We start from the raw sequence: 16,408 nt of genomic DNA, 5'->3' as shown, positions 1-16,408 counted from the left end.
GCATGCCTGTAGTCCCAGCTACTTGGGAGGCTGAGGTGAGAGAACCCCGTCTCTTAAAAGACAAACAAAAAAAAGATATTAGTAAAATCTCATGATCTTTAAAATAAATACATAGGTGTGGTGGCTTACACCTGTAATCCCAGGACTTTGGGAGACCGAGGCAGGTGAATCACTTGAGCCCAGGAGGTTGAGGGTATGGTGTTACAGTAAGCCGTGATGATACCACTATACTCTAGCCTGGGCAACAGTCCCAAAAAAAGAAAAAGCAAAATCCAGAGGTTAGGAAGTGCTCAGAACATGATGGGGTCATATGAAAAGAACACTGGAGCCAGTCTGCAGGACAAAATCTGGAACATTTTGAGCGTCAAATAAACACTGTACTTACTACAAAATGAACAGTCATAATTACAACCCACTGAATAATTTAAGAATCTATAAATCCATATTGACAGTAAGATGTAGGGATAAAAAGCTCTTTTTTATAGGAGAATGACAATTAATGTAGAAGAAATGATGAATTTAGAAAAATCACAATTTTGGCCAGGTGCGGTGGCTCATGCCTGTAATCCAACCACTTTGGGAGGCCAAGGCGGGTGGATCACCTGAGGTCAGGAGTTCGACCAGCCTGGCCAACACAGTGAAAACCTGTCTCTATTAAAATTACAAAAAACTAGCCGAGTATGGTGGTGCAGGCCTGTAATCCCAGCTACTCAGGAGGCTGAGGCAGGACAATCACTTGAACCTGGGAGATGGAGGTTGCAGTGAGCCAGGATCCTGAGACTCCGTCTCAAAAAAAAAAAAAAAAAAAAAAAGAAAGAAAGAAAATGAAAAATCATGATTTTGCCACCATCCTGGTAATAAGTGATTCAGACAAGAATCAATGGATGCTGTACTGCCAGATGAGAATTCAGAGAGGGATAGGACATTTATTTACTTGTTTTTTGTTTCGTTTTGTTTTTTTTCTTTTTGAGACAGAATCTTGCTCTGTTGCTTAGGCTGCAGGGCAATGGTGTGATCTCCACTCACTGCAACCTCCAACTCCCTGGTTCAAGCGATTCTCCTGCCTCAACCTCCCGAGTAGCTGTGATTACAGGTGTGTGCAACCACGCCCAGCTAATTTCTGTATTTTTAGTAGAGACGGGGTGTCACCATGTTGGTCAGGATGGTCTTGAACTCCTGACCTCAGGTGATCAGCCCGCCCTGGCCTCCCAAAGTGCTGGGATTATAGGCATGAGCCACTGCACCTGGTGGGATATAGACATATATATTTATTTAATTTATTTTTTAAGACAGCGTCTTGCTCTGTCACTCAGGCTGGAGTGCAGTGGCGCAACCCCAGCTCACTGCAACCTCAGCCTCCTGGGCTCAAGTGTTTCTCCTGCCTCAGCCTCCCAAGCACCTGGGACTACAGGTACACACTGTTACACCCAGCTAATTTTTATATTTTTAGTCAGATGGAGTTTTGCCAGGTTGCCCAGGTTGGTCTCAAACTCCTGAGCTCAAGTGATCCGCTGGCCTCGGCCTCCCAAAATGCTGGGATTACAGGTCTGAGCCACCACGCCCGGCCTGGGACAAGATATTTAAATGGTCTCAAGACTGGCAGTCACCACCTCAGCCAAGCAATCAATGTTAATATCACCAGAAATGGGACAAACTGGCATCATGTATCCCCTGATATGATACACTAGGAAGGATGGTTGTCATGGACCATTCCCACCAAAAATGCAAAACATAAATCTAATCATGGGGAAACCATCACACAAATGCAAATTGAAGGCCCTTCTACAAAATATCTGCACTGTCCTCTTCAAAATGTCAATATCATGAAAGGAAAGAACGGCTGAGAAACTTAAAACTTGAAGGAGACCAAAGAGACACAGCAACTAGATGCAACGCATCATCCTGGATTGGAGAAAAAAATTGCTAAAAACGGTATTACTGGGGCTGGGCACAGTGGCTCACACCTTGTAATCCCAGAACTCTGGGAGGCTGAGGCAGGCAGATCACTTGAGGTCAGGAGTTTGAGACCAGCCCAGTCAACATGGGGAAATCCTGTCTCTACTAAACATACAAAAATTACCTGAGACCGGGCCTGGTGGCTGACGCCTGTAATCTCAGTACTTTGGGAGGGTGAGGCAGGTGAACCACGAGGTCAGGAGTTCCAGACCAGCCTGGCCAACATGGTGAAACCCCGTCTCTACTAAAAATAGAAAATTAGCCGGGTGTGGTGGCTCATGTTTGTAATCCCAGCACTTTGGGAGGCCGAGGCAGACGGATCACGAGGTCAGGAGATTGAGACCATCCTGGCTAACACGGTGAAACCCCATCTCTACTAAAAATACAAAAAATTAGCCAGCAGTGGTGGCGGGCGCCTGTAGTCCCAGTTACTCGGGAGGCTGAGGCAGGAGAATGGCGTGAATCAGGGAGGCGGAGCTTGCAGTGAGCCGAGATTGTGCCACTGCACTCCAGCCTGGGCGACAGAGTGAAACTCCATCTCAAAAAATGAAAATTAGCCGGGCATGGTGGCGGGCACCTGTAATCCCAACTACTCAGGAGGCTGAGCCAGTAGCAGCACTTGAGCCTGGGAGACGGAGGTTGCAGTGAGCTGAGATCATGCCATTGCACTCCAGCCTGGGCAGCAAGGGTGAAACTCTGCCTCAAAAAGAGAAAAATAAAATGGTTCGGGGGAAAAAAAAATACATGTGCACATATATATATAGGGGGGAGGGAGGGAGGGAGAGAGAGAGAGAGAGATACAGCGCATGTGACCAGATGAGTCACAGCTGGTGACTCTAGGTAAAGGATTCATGGGAGTTCTTTGCACTGTTCTTTCAAATTTTTGAAATATCTCAAAATAGAAAGCTTTTTTTTTTTTTAAAGGGAAATATGGCTATGGAGGCTCAGACTGTGCCAACCCACCAGTCACCACCAATCCTGCACAGCCCCGTGAGGGGGTTTCTGTAGATGTAGAGGGGCCACCCATAGGCCGCTGCTGCAAACTGCATGTAATGATGGCAGTTTTCTAATTCTGCATCCAGATCAGCTTCCTACAAGAGAAGGACAAAAACTACTGTTTATTAAGGGAACTCCTGACACACAGGATCGACACACTGAGACCTGAAACCTGAACTCATTCCTGACTCTTCCTGCTCCTTCGTTGAATAGAACTCTCAGACGCCCACAGGCAAAACTGCTCCTTCAATACGGATGACATGGACTCATTTTTTTTTTTTTTTTTTTTTTAATTAGACAGAGTCTCGCTCTGTCACCAGGCTGGAGTGCAGTGGCACAATGTCAGCTCACTGCTACCTCCGCCTCCCAGGTTCAAGCAATTCCCCTGCCTCAGCCTCTCAAGTCGTTGAGACTACAGGCACCCGCCACCACACCCGGCTAATTTTTGTATTTTTAGTAGAGACGGGGTTTCACCATGTTGGCCAGACTGGTCTCGAACTCCCGACCTCAGGTGATCAACCTGCCTTGGCCTCCCAAAGTGCTGGGAAGCCAGGCGTGAGCCACCACGCCCGGCCTGACTCCTCATTTTATAGGAACACAGCAAGCACGGGGGAAGTTAACAGTAAAAAACACTCCAATGACTTCTCTGGTATCTTTGCTGAAATGAGCCGGCGCTTCCTATCTAGATGCCTGAAACTAGTACATTTCCATGCTGCTGCCACACATGAGCTGTCAAGAACTGAGTGGCTTAACCCGGAGCAGCGAAGATACATACCGTCTATGTGCAATTTTCTTTCTCAAAAACATAACAACCTGTGGCAGGAAAATTATCACCAAGCAAAGCTGAACTGCTTCTGCCCCCAGCCCCAGAGAAGAAAGCAAACACACCCAGGGAGAATCGCAGTCCCCATCCCAGGAGGAATTGTTCTAATGCATAGAATTGAACAGCAAATTTCCTAAAACATAAGCCTTCAAAGATATGATAAATGTGGCCAGATGCAGTGGCTCACGCCTGTAATCCCAGCACTTTGGGGGGCCAAGGCCGGCAAATCACTTGAGGCTAGGAGTTCGAGAACAGCCTGGCCAACATGGTGAAACCCCGTCTCTGCTAAAAATACAAAAATTAGCTGGGCGTGGTGGTGCACGCCTGTAGTCCCAGCTACTGTGGAGGCTGGGGCAGGAGAATTGCTTGAAGTCAGGAGACAGAGGTTGCAGTGAGCCAAGATCATGCCATTGCACTCCAGCCTGGGTGACAGAGACTCTGTCTCAAAAAATAAAATAAAAAATAAAGATATGATGGATGATAAAGTGGCCAGGAATGGGTTCCCACTACCTGAACTCCAGGTGATACGAAGATGCCTCACCTAACAGGTGATGCAATACAACCAGTGGAAGCTGCCAATCAGATTCCAACCCTGCTGCTAATGAAACTGCTGTAGGGTCCTAGGCTTAGTACCTGGGTGACAAAATAATCTGTACAATAAACCTTCGTGACATGAGTTTACCGGTGTAACAACCCTGCTCATGTACCCCTGAACCTAAAATAAAAGTTAAAAAAATGAAAAATAGGCCCGGTGTGGTGGCTCATGCCTGTAATCCCAGCACTCTGGGAAGCCGAGGCAGGCAGATTACCTGAGGTCATGAGTTTGAGACCAGCCTGGCCAACATGGCAAAACCCCGTCTCTACTAAAAATACAAAAAATTAGCTGAGTGTGGTGGCATGCGCCTGTAATCCCAGCTACTCAGGAGGCTGAGGCAGGAGAATCACCCGGGAGGTGGAAGTTGTGGTGAGCCAATTGTGTCATTGCACTCCAGCCTGAGCAACAAGAGCAAAACTCCATCTCAAAAAAAGAAAAAGAAAAAAAGGGGAGGGGAGGCTGGGTGCGGTGGCTCACGCCTGTAATCCCAGCACTTTGGGAGGCTGAGGTGGGCAGATCACGAGGTGAAGAGATCGAGACCATCCTGGCTAACACGGTGAAACCCCGTCTCTACTAAAAACAAGAAAAAAAATTAGCCAGGTGTGGTGGCAGGCGCCTGTAGTCCCAGCTACTCAGGAGGCTGGGGCAGGAGAATGGTGTGAACCTGGGAGGCAGAACTTGCAGTAAGCCGAGATTGTGCCACTGCATTCCAGCCTGGGCGACAGAGCGAGACTCCGTCTTAAAAAAAAAAAAAAAAAAAAAAGTGGAGGAGGGGAGGGAAGGGGAGGAGGGGGAGGGGAGGGGAGGGGAAAGGGGAAGGAAGGAAGGAAGAAATTGCTACAGGTTAGCTGTATGATTCTGAAGACCCATCAAAAGGTGTAAGTGTCAGAACTGGACACTCCATGAAGCCAGGCTCACCTGGGAGCTCCCTGGGGCATGGCAGACCACCTGGGCAGGCTCTTGGTTGTTCCTGATATTGTCCTGTTGCTGATGAAGCAGGGCGAGGCCCGCCGCAATGTCGCTGGGCACCAGATCTGTGTCCTGGGTGGGAAACCACAATGGCCTGTCATAAAACCCAGCAGGCACCGCCCCCGGGTTCCCTAAAATCCAGTCTTCTAGAGTTGATAGGCATTCACGCACACACAGAGACATTTCTAGACACAGAGGTATGTTAAAAAGCCTGCTCCTGGCAGGAGTGCTTCTCTATGTGACCTGAATATGTTTTCACATCCTGCCCTCAGACAAGTCCACTGGAGAATATAAAAATGCTATTCATCTGTCTTAAAATTTCACTTCACGTGACTCAACTATTTTTAATCTACTTCAAATATTTTGTAAAGTGGAGAAATCAATGGATAAATTGTCCGTTTTTGTAGCAATGCACCATTTTAGCCCACATTTATACTCTCATTTCTCAAGATGCTGGGAAGGTTTTGTTGAAACACAGTGGATGGTAGAGATTTATGAGACTAAACTCATACTCACAGGGTATGGCAAGCCTCATAAAGGACCCCAAGCTGGGAAAGCAACAGACAGTGAGTCTTCTTGGGCCTGACATGTCCTTTTTCTCCAGGAAATGGAGGAATTAGGAATTCTCAATCACCTCCGGGTACTTGTGGCCCGTAAGAATGGACAATATACTGCCAGGTGCGGTGACTCACGCCTGTAATCCCAGCACTTTGGGAGGCCGAGGTGGGCGGATCACCTGAGGTCAGAAGTTCAAGACCAGCCTGGCCAACATGGTGAAACCCCGTCTCTACTATAAATACAAAAATTAGCTGGGCGTGGTGGCAGGTGCCTGTCATCCCAGCTATTGTAGTACTCTAGCTACTCAGTACGCTGAGGCAGGAGAATCTCTTCAACACAGGAGGTGGAGGTTACGCCAAGATGGCGCCACTGCACTCCAGCCCGGGTGACAAAACGAGACCTTGTCTCAGAAAAAAAAAAAGACAATATACTGGCCACTCAGCCACTGAGCCATCAATTCTGCCTGTGATGTAGATTACGACATCCTCTAGAAATAACCAGCTTCTCTTCTTCCCTCTTCCAGATATCTTAAGACTAGGTTTAAGCACTTCTTTAAGTTACTGAGGGGACACGCTTCCCTCTTCCCTCTACGGAGGCTGCTGCTATGACTTGGTGTCAGGCTCCAGGACCAGCCCTGAATGGTGCCAAGTCGGATAGCACAGAGGTGGGAAGAGAGACTGGCAGGTGTGCAGGATAAGCAGAGAACTCTTCCTCCGTTACCTCATCTCAGTATGGAATTTAACAGCATTTAGCAGAGAATGTCATATAAAAAGATGACACGCTGCATGTGAAAAAAAAAACAAGCATTTTCAAATTGCGGAAGAACTCGCTCTAGAATGACGCTCCCTTCTGTGCTGCAATCATCTATTCAAACTGTCTTCCAAAAGTAGCATCGTCGATCATTTCCATCATGATACAAAGTCGTAAGAAGTCACTCACTATCTGATTCCAACCTCGATTCATGCCACTGCCTGTGCTTGGTATCTGCTCAACAGCAGCTGCAAATTATTCTCAAAGGGTACAGCGTCCGTTATGTGGTTCCTTACAGGCTAATCCAGCATTTTGACAGGGTAGTGAGTGGGTGTCAATACGAAGACATGTCCTATTGGGACACAGGGTCTGAGAAGGTGTGGCTCTTGCAGTTAACTGCTCCCTGGAGGGCTCATCACAGACAGAGGGTCTCCCGCCACCCCCCACACACCCAAAGACGCCAGTTCTCAAACGCTGTTTTATGGGAACAGAGGGACCGGCTCCATCAGAAGCATTTACTGAAACAGAAGAAACAGACCAAACCAGATCCCCTCGGCTTACTGAAAAGTAGGTTGAGAAAAGCTCTGCCGTACTCGAAAAAGCAACCCGAGTATGGTCGTCTTTCCCAATGCAACAGCACAAGAGCTTGATTCTGGTTTCCCACACGCTTGTAGCTGCTGTCTTGAGGCCATTAAGTAACTGGCTTGAATCATGACTATCCAGGTGGCTGGGGCCGGCAGAGGAATATGGAGCCATTTTCCCCCCAAGAGGGTCAAAGACAATGATAATGGAAACCACTGTGGCAGCGATGATGATCCAACTGCAAGACAGAGAGAGAAAAAGGCTCGGTGACTGCGGGCCCCAGCCCAGACGCAGGTGTCGGGGGTCCCTCCTCCAGGTTCAGTTTCTGAGTCTCTACCACGGAGGGTTCTGTTACCGAGGAACATGCAGCTCTCCTGGAACCTGCCTGAGCAAGCAACTTTCTTCTAGAAAGTTCCTTATGAGGCTGGGCATGGTGGCTCACACCTGTAATCCCAGCACTTTGGGAGGCTGAGGCGGGCGGATCACGAGGTCAGGAGATCGAGACCAGCCTGGCCAACATGGTGAAACCCCGTCTCTACTAAAAACACAAAAATTAGCTGGGTGTGGTGGCGCGTGCCTGTAGTCCCAGCTTCTGAGGAGGCTGAGGCAGGAGAATTGCTTGAACCAGAGAGTCGGAGATTGCACTGAGCCGAGGAGGCGCCACTGCACTCCAGCCTGGTGACAGAGGGAGACTCCGTCTCAAAGAAAAAAAAAAAAGTTCCTTATGAATCAATGGTTAACCCAGGCCCTGCCCTAACAGTAAAGGCCACAGAAGGAACAGGGAGGTGTCTGCTGGGCAGAGTTGCAGCCTGGGCCCGGAAGCAGCGGGCACTTCTTCTCCATATGGCCCTGGGACCATGACATACGCCCTTCCCCTTCGGTGCCTCAGGGCTCTTCTCATGAAGGTATCACAGAGTACTCTGTTAGGCCTCTCATCTATATGTTTAAATATTTCCACACTGCAAGACGCCGGATTGACGAGCACACGCAACTGGGAAATGCCCCTCCCGAAGGGGCTCTGCTGCCCCCTGGCGGTGTGACTCGAGAAACGCAGCAACAGCCCAGGTCTGATTCCTTATTTAGAACAGAGGGTGTTAAGGGGGCGGGACTGGATCATCTCTAAGATTTTTAGCCTAGAAAACACGAAAACCTTATTGTTCTAGAATATTATTCCCTGTCCCACTTCTGGACACCGTATCTCTTTTCATACCTTTAGTTTTAGTTTTTGCTCTGGTTTTGGTCTTTGGTTTTCTTCCGAATTCTTATAAGAGAAGGGTTAGGAATAAAAGACTTTAAGAAAAAAAGAAAAAAAAAAAGAGAGAGAGACAGAAGGGAATGTAGAAAATAAAGAACCAGTAAGGAAAGAAATCTACATCAATACGTGCATAACGAAAGACGAGTTGTATTTCATGGATAAACAGTGTCTCTAAATTTTCATGAGTTACGCAGAAACTAACTCCAATTTCTAACTATTTGAGGAAGTCCGAGGGACGTTGGACTCTCTGTCATGTTAGAAGGGTTTGTTCACCTATGCCTCAAATCCACTGAAACTCAAAGAGAAGAAGGTAGATGTCACCTGACCACGACGGTTGCGATGATGCCGTTTACAACTGTCCTGTCGCACTGAACACCATCTGCCACCCAGGCAGCCCCCAGAGAGGCCCAGACCATCTCTGGAAAAAACAGCGCCAGGCGGATGTAAAGCAGCTTAGACATAGACTTCCGCGGTCCAGGGTTACAAATCGTTCCTGAAATACAAAAAATGTTCCGACTGCTCAGTTGCTTCCTCAGAGATGAAGAGCTTCCTTTTTGCAAAAATACAGTTTTTGCAGAGCATACATTTGTACTGTGCACACACCTGCCTCCTGACTTTTTCTACTTATAACTGGTAATCAGCACCTAAGTCAGACAACAAGTGAGAAAATGAGGATGGGAAACGTGACAAAAAGTCCTGGGCTCTTTTTTAAGATTTACCAGGGATTAAAAACACTTCTGGGTTCTCACTGGGGTGACAATATAATCATGGCCCCAACTGGTATACTGAGAGGAAAAAAGGGGACTATTAATAATTATGCTGGGGCCGGGCGCGGTGGCTCACACCTGTACTCCCAGCACTTTGGGAGGAGGCCAAGGAAGGTAGATCACCTGAGGTCAGGAGTTCGAGACCAGCCTGGCCAACATGGTGAAACCTCATCTCTACTAAAAATTAAAAAATTAGCAAGGCGCGGTGGCGGGCGTCTGTAATCCTAGCTACTTGCGAGGGAGGCTGAGACAGGAGAATCGTTTGAACCCGGGAGGCGGAGGTTGCAGTGAGCTGAGATTGCGCCACTGCACTCTAGCCTGGGCGACAGAGCAAGACTCCATCTCAAAAAAAAAATAATAATAATAATAGTAATAATTATGCTGAGACAACAGGCACAAAACAGAACTGTCCCAGGCAAACAGGGATATATGGTCACCCAAGTTCTAACAGCCAGGAAAATAAGCTCCACGTCCCTTTGAGACCTATATTGTTCTAGACACCATCCTAAAACACTTTATGCGCGTAGTTCTTTAATCCCCACAATGACTGGGTTAGTCATTATCTCATTTTACGTATGAGCAAGCAAACTGAAGCTCAGAGAGCGTAATAGCTACCTTTTTTTTTTGGAGACAAGGTCTCACTCTCTTGCCCAGGCTGGAGTGTGGTGGCACAATCATGACTCACTGCAGCCTCCACCTCTCAGGCTCAAGTGATCCACCCACCTCAGCCTCTCGGGTAGCTAGGACTACAGGTGCACACCACCACGCTGAAATAGGCCTCATAGTCCCATAGACAGTTGTTTTTTTGTGGGGGTTTTTCGGTTAATTTTTGTTTTTGTTTTTTTAGATGGAGTCTCACTCTGTCACCCAGGCTGGAGTGCAGTAGTGTGATCTCAGCTTACCACAACCTCCGCCTCCCAGGTTCAACTGATTCTCCTGCCTCAGCCTCCCTAGTAGCTGGGATTAGAGGCAATACACCTGGCTAATTTTTGCATTTTTAGTAGAGACTGGGTTTCACCATGTTGGCCAGGCTGGTCTTGAACTCCTGACCTCAAGTGATCTGCCCGCCTTTGCCTCGCAAAATGCTGGGATTACAGGCATGAGCCACAGCACCCTACCAGGAAATAGCTTTTAAATTCAAAAAATTATCTTCTGTTAGAATGACTGAAATAGTTACATTTTAAAATATTAGGCACTAACATAAAGAAGGATGAGTTCATGTCCTTTGTAGGGACACGGATGAAGCTGGAAACCATGATTCTGAGCAAACTATCGCAAGGACAGAAAACCAAACACCGCATGTTCTCACTCATAGGTGGGAATTGAACAGTGAGAACACTTGGACACAGGGTGGGGAACATCACACACCGGGGCCTGTCGTGGGGTGGGGGAGGAGGGAGGGATAGCATTAGGAGATATACCTAATGTAAATGACGATTAACGGGTGCAGCACACCAACATGGCACATGTACACATATGTAACAAACCTGCATGTTGTGCACATGTACCATAGAACTTAAAGTATAAAAATAATTTTAAAAATGCAAAAATAAATAAATAAATAAAATATTAGGCACTAAGCCTCATTTTTTGCACAAAGACAAAATTTTATAAGCTAAGTAATTGTAACACTAACCTCTCTGAGGGGGAAAGGGTGCAGGTATGTGGAAAAAGAAAAAAAACACAGTCCTATATTTGGAGCTTGTTATAACAATAGCCAAACACCCCAGAGAAACAGGAAACAGTATCTGCATACACACTGCTTCCTGGAGGGCTGGGATTCTAAAAACAGACACATCCTAATGTCAGCAGCACCTGGACCTGAAACTCCAACTGTGATGACAACTGCTGATACTGCATTAATGAAATACACAGACAAGGAATCAAGACATGGAGTTGCTCTGATTAAGGTTCCAGAAAATAAGATATTGATCCCAGCACATTGGGTGGCCAAGGCAGGAGGATTGCTTGAGCCCAGGAGTTCGAGACCACCCTGGGGAACACAGAGAGACCTCATCTCTGATTATTTTTTTAAAAAGATGATGATGATGATGACGGTACTGAGAAAATCTCCTTTACACGGTTTTGCCTGCCTAGAAAAAATTTCTGGCCGGGTGCGGTGGCTCACGCCTGTAATCCTAACACTTTGGGAGGCCGAGGTGGATGGACTGTCTGAGCTCAGGAGTTTGAGACCAGCCTGGCTGACATGGTGAAACCTCATCTTTACTAAAATATAAAAAATTAGCCAGGCATGGTGGTGTGCTCATGTAGTCCCAGCTACTCAGGAAGCTGAGGCAAGAGAATTGCTTGAACCCAGGATGCGGAGGTTGCAGTAAGCCAAGACTGTGACACTGCACTCCAGCCTGGGCGACAGAGTGAGACTCTATCTCAAAAAGAAAAAAAAGGAAAAAAGAAAACCTTTCCCTTTTATTTTTCCTTAAGAAAAACAGATGCTAGTATGGACCTGGCTGCCGCAGCAGGCTTCCTAAGGTTGCTGGCCCCATAACCGACAAGCACAGCTGCATTCCTAAATGTAATGTCCTCACCACCGTCTTGGTTAAGTAAACCTATCATCCATCATCAGACACAGCCACTTATGGAAGAGCAATGAAAGGAAGGCCTAGGTCCCAGAATCAGTACACTCAACTCCTACAGCCAATGCTGCAATCTTCTCTGACCCAGCTTAGCAATGAGCTCTTGGGATATAAACACAGAGGAGATACAAGGAGGCATCCCACAATCAAAGCCACACATGGCACAAGGCAGACTTTGTATGTCAAAAGTGTTCTTCTGTCAAAACATGGTAGTCATAAGGGTGGACCATCCCTAATCAAACCTCCCACAAGGTGCAACAGTAGGATTTCATTTGGGAGGTTTTCAAATAAAAAATAGAAACTAGGCCGGGTGCGGTGGCTCATACCTATAATCCCAGCAATTTGGAAGGGCAAGGCGGGTGGATCACCTGAGGTCAGGAGTTCGAGACCAGCCTGGCCAACATGGCAAAAACCCATCTCTACTAAAAATACAAAAATTAGCCAGGCATGGTGGTGGGCGCCTGTAATCCCACCTACTCGGGAGGCTGAGGCAGGAGAATCAGTCGAACCCAAGAGGTAGAGGATGCAGTGAGCTAAGATCACGCCACTGCACTCCAGCCTGGGTAATGGAGAGAGACTCTGTCTCAAAAAACAAACAAAAAAAAGAAACTACCACAGTATCAAAGTTTTCCTCAAATGCCGGGCGCAGTGGCTCAGGCTTGTAATCCCCAGCACTTTGGGAGGCTGAGGTGGGCAGATCACCTGGAGTTCAAGACCAGCCTGACCAACATGGAGAAACCCCGTCTCTACTAAAAATATAAAATTAGCCAGGTGTGGTGGTGCATGCCTGTAATCCCAGCTACTTGGGAGGCTGAGGCAGGAGAATCACTTGAACCCAGAAGGCGGAGGTTGCGGTGAGCCGAGATCATGTCACTGCACTCCATCCTGGGGAATCAAAAGCGAAACTCCGTCTCCAAAAAAAAAAAAAAAAAAGTTTTCCTCAATTGAGCTACAGAAGAAGAGGATCAGTCTTCTGGATGGAGAGGACTGAATTCCACCTGCTCCAAATGTTCCCTCCACATCTTGTGATGTTCCTTTCAGAGAGGAGTATCAGCCAAAAGCTAAAGAAGCATTCTTTCAGCTCAGATGACAGACTATTGGGACTTGATTTATGAAACAAAAGGGACAACGGAAGTTAGCTATGTCGGCCGGGTGCAGTAGCTCATGCCTGTAATCCCAACACTTTGGGAGGCCATGGCGGGAAGTTCGAGACCAGTCTGGCCAACATGGTTTCTACAAAAAAACACAAAATTAGACAGGCATGGTAGTGTGTGCCTGTAATCCCAGTTAATTGGGAGGCTGAGGCAGGAGAACTGCTTGAACCTGGGAGGTGGAGGTTGCAGTGAGCTGAGATCCCACCACTGCACTCCAGCCTGGGTAACAGAGGGAGATTCCATCTCAAAATCAATCAATCAATCAATCAATCAATCAATCAATCATTTATATTTCCTTTACATGTTCATGTTCTTTGCCCATTTTCCTACTGACCACTGGTTTTTTTTTTTTGAGGGGGGGGATGGAGTTTCCCTCTTGCGAAAGTGCTGGGGTTACAGGCATGAGCCACTGCTCCCAGCCTTCAATACATATTTTTAATAAGGCATATGACGTTACGTGTAACAAACTGACAATTTTTTTTTTTTTTTGAGATGGAGTCTCGCTCTGTCGCCCAAGCTGGAGTGCAGTGGCGCGATCTCGGCTCACTGCAAGCTCTGCCTCCCAGGTTCATGCCATTCTCCTGGCTCAGCCTCCCGAGTAGCTGGGACTACAGGTGGCTGCCACCACGCCTGGCTAATTTTTTGAACTTTTTTAGTAGAGACGGGGTTTCACCATGTTAGCCAGTATAGTCTCGATCTCCTGACCTCGTGATTCGCCCGCCTCGGCCTCCCAAAGTGCTGGGATTACAGGCGTGAGCCACCGCGCCCGGCCACAAACTGACAATTAAACAAACATTTTTTTCTTTTTTTTTTTTTTTTTGAGACGGAGTCTCACTCTGTCGTCCAGGCTGGAGTGCAATGGCGCGATCTCGGCTCACTGCAACCTCCACCTCCCGAGTTCAAGCGATTCTCCTGCCTCAGCCTCCTGAGTAGGTGGGACTACAGGGGCCCGCCACCAGGCCCAGCTAATTTTTTGTATTTTTAGAAGAGACAGGGTTTCACCGTGTTAGTCAGGATGGTCTTGATCTCCTGACCTCGTGATCCACCCGCCTCAGCCTCCCAGAGTGCTGGAATTACAGGTGTAAGCCACCGCGCCTGGCCTTCAATACATATTTTTAATAAGGCATATGATGTTATGTGTAACAAACTGACAATTAAACGAACATGTTTTTATAAAATACTGTTTTCAGTTCGGCTGGGATATCTCTAGCCACAAGTTACAGAAAATTCAACTCAAACTGGCTGAAAAGCAGGAAGGGCCACAGTGACTCGAGGGACTGAGTGCAGAAGCAAGACGGCATCGGGGCTGCCCTGACCGAGACAAGGCTCCATCTCCTTGTGCTTCTCCCAGCTCTCCCCTGCTCTGTATGTCAGCTTGCCTTGGGCTGTGAGTGGAGACGCAGCTTCAGCCAGGAGAGCCATGATAAATGGCTTTTGGATCCTTCCTAGAGGGGCAAGGAAGCACTTCCCCAGAACCTTCCACCAAACTCTCCCTGACTCTCACTGGGCCAAACTGGATCATGTGTCCATTCCTGAACCGATCACTGATACGTGAGCCCGGCCTAGGGTCTGCTTCTCTGACGCATACTTGGTATGTGTGGGATGGGGGCAAAACAAAACAGGGTTCTGTTTGGAGGAGGCTGTGGGATAGACAACCCAGAACACTCCAACAACCCACAGATGACTTCTGAGCTCTGACCACAAGTACATGATGATGCAAGCATCGTACGAGTGTCTAGGAGGAGGGAATGGAGTGAATATGAGCATCCCTCACAGGGAGGTAAAGGCGTCCCAACACCAAAAATATCTCAACACAAACAAACATGTAAGGGAAAAAAAAAAAGTACACCGACTGCTTCCACTCTGATCCTGCTATTACAGCCACAAACTCAGTGGTCTAACCAGAATGTGAGATGAACAAAAAAGGGCAAATAAGTTAGATAATGCTGTATCTGAAATGACACCAGTCTCCATACTTCACCTTCAATAAGAAGCTTCCCAGCGCTGAAGCCACACTGTACACATGGTTTCTTTCTTTCCTTAAGCATCTGGCACCAATGACAGCCTACATTTGGGGGCCAACACAAACGTGGAGCCTCCATCAATCCAGCCTCCTTGCGTGGATGTTTCTAGAGGCATACTAAAATACACAGAGCTAGCTGGGTGCGGTGGCTCACACCTGTAATACCAGCACTTTGGGAGGATGAGGTGGGTGGATCAGCTGAGGTCAGGAGTTCGAGACCAGCCTGGCCAACATGGTTAAACTTTGTCTCTACTAGACCAGGTGCAGTGGCTCACGCCTATAATCCCAGCACTTTGGGAGGCTGAGGCGGGCAGATCACGAGGTCAAGAGATGGAGACCATCCTGGCTAACACAGTGAAACCCCGTCTCTTCTAAAAATACAAAAAAAAAAAAAAAATAGCCAGGCGCAGTGGCAGGCACCTGTAGTCCCAGCTACTTGGGAGGCTGAGGCAGGAGAATGGCGTGAACCCAGGAGGCGGAGCTTGCAGTGAGCCGAGATAGAGATAGTGCCACTGCAGTCCAGCCTGGGTGAAAGAGCGAGACTCCATCCGGGAAAAAAAAAAAAAACAACAAAAAACAAAAAACTTTGTCTCTACTAAAAATACAAAAAAAAAAAAAAAAAGAAACTTTGTCTCTACTAAAAATACAAAAAAATTAGCTGGGTGTGGTGGCACGTGCCTGTAATCTCAGCTAGTTGGGAGGCTGAGGCAGAATTGTTTGAATCTGGGAGGCAGAGGTTGGTTGCAGTGAGCTGAGATTACGCCATTGCAGTCTAGCCCTGGGCAACAAGGGCAAAACTCTGTCTCAAAAGAAAAAAGTAAAATAAAATACACAGAGCTCTGTTTTCTATGTTACTGTGGTAATCAGGCACATGCCACTCTTGCTGGTCATCCCAAACCCTAAGGTCTTTTTCTCATGAAAGATGTTGCTGCTAACATTTCTACCCTCTACATTGCTCCCATGAGCTAACACCTTTTACATTTCAGTCCTTTATTCCAAACTGTCAAGATCTTGATGCCGTCACTCACTGTATCACCAGCGCCTCCCAGTGCACCTCCACCACCAGCATATATCTGATATGCATACCTCGTCCATCCCAATTCAAGCAGTGACAAAAGACTAAAACATGGCGGATGGTGGCATGTCACACAGCCCTGCCTCTGACCAATGAATCGTTTCTATGAATGCATTCCTTTATTAGTCACCACAGTGCTCACATCATCCTATGAAGCAGAGGAATCCAACAGGGAAGGTTTCCAAGACTTCTGGAGACATTCTCAGATAAATGGTTATCTACAGAAAACTGTAACACATATAAAAAAATATGAAGAATAGGTGATCAGACGCGGTGGTTCACCCCTGTAATCCTAGCATTTTGGGAGACCG

At 47.3% G+C, this 16,408-nt stretch overlaps 1 protein-coding gene across 2 annotated transcripts in view; it reads right to left on the bottom strand.

Annotated features, from left to right (window-relative positions):
• DAGLB (diacylglycerol lipase beta) overlaps nt 1-16,408 on the bottom strand; it is a 39,487-nt gene that overhangs the window by 18,915 nt on the left and 4,164 nt on the right. Inside the window, exons 3-6 of one of the 2 annotated variants that reach the window (XM_019030638.4) lie at nt 8,806-8,977; nt 7,209-7,467; nt 5,289-5,411; nt 2,920-3,047 (exon numbers count right to left, since the gene is read on the bottom strand). In XM_019030638.4, the coding sequence (XP_018886183.2) occupies nt 2,920-3,047; nt 5,289-5,411; nt 7,209-7,467; nt 8,806-8,977 (682 nt within the window). The remainder of the gene's footprint in view (nt 1-2,919; nt 3,048-5,288; nt 5,412-7,208; nt 7,468-8,805; nt 8,978-16,408) is intronic. The other variant, XM_019030639.4, reaches the window with a different exon arrangement.

The sequence above is a fragment of the Gorilla gorilla genome, chromosome 6 (genome assembly GCF_029281585.2).
Source record: "Gorilla gorilla gorilla isolate KB3781 chromosome 6, NHGRI_mGorGor1-v2.1_pri, whole genome shotgun sequence".
Classification (NCBI taxonomy): Eukaryota; Metazoa; Chordata; class Mammalia; order Primates; family Hominidae; genus Gorilla; species Gorilla gorilla.
This window is presented reverse-complemented; position numbering and strand designations above follow the sequence as displayed.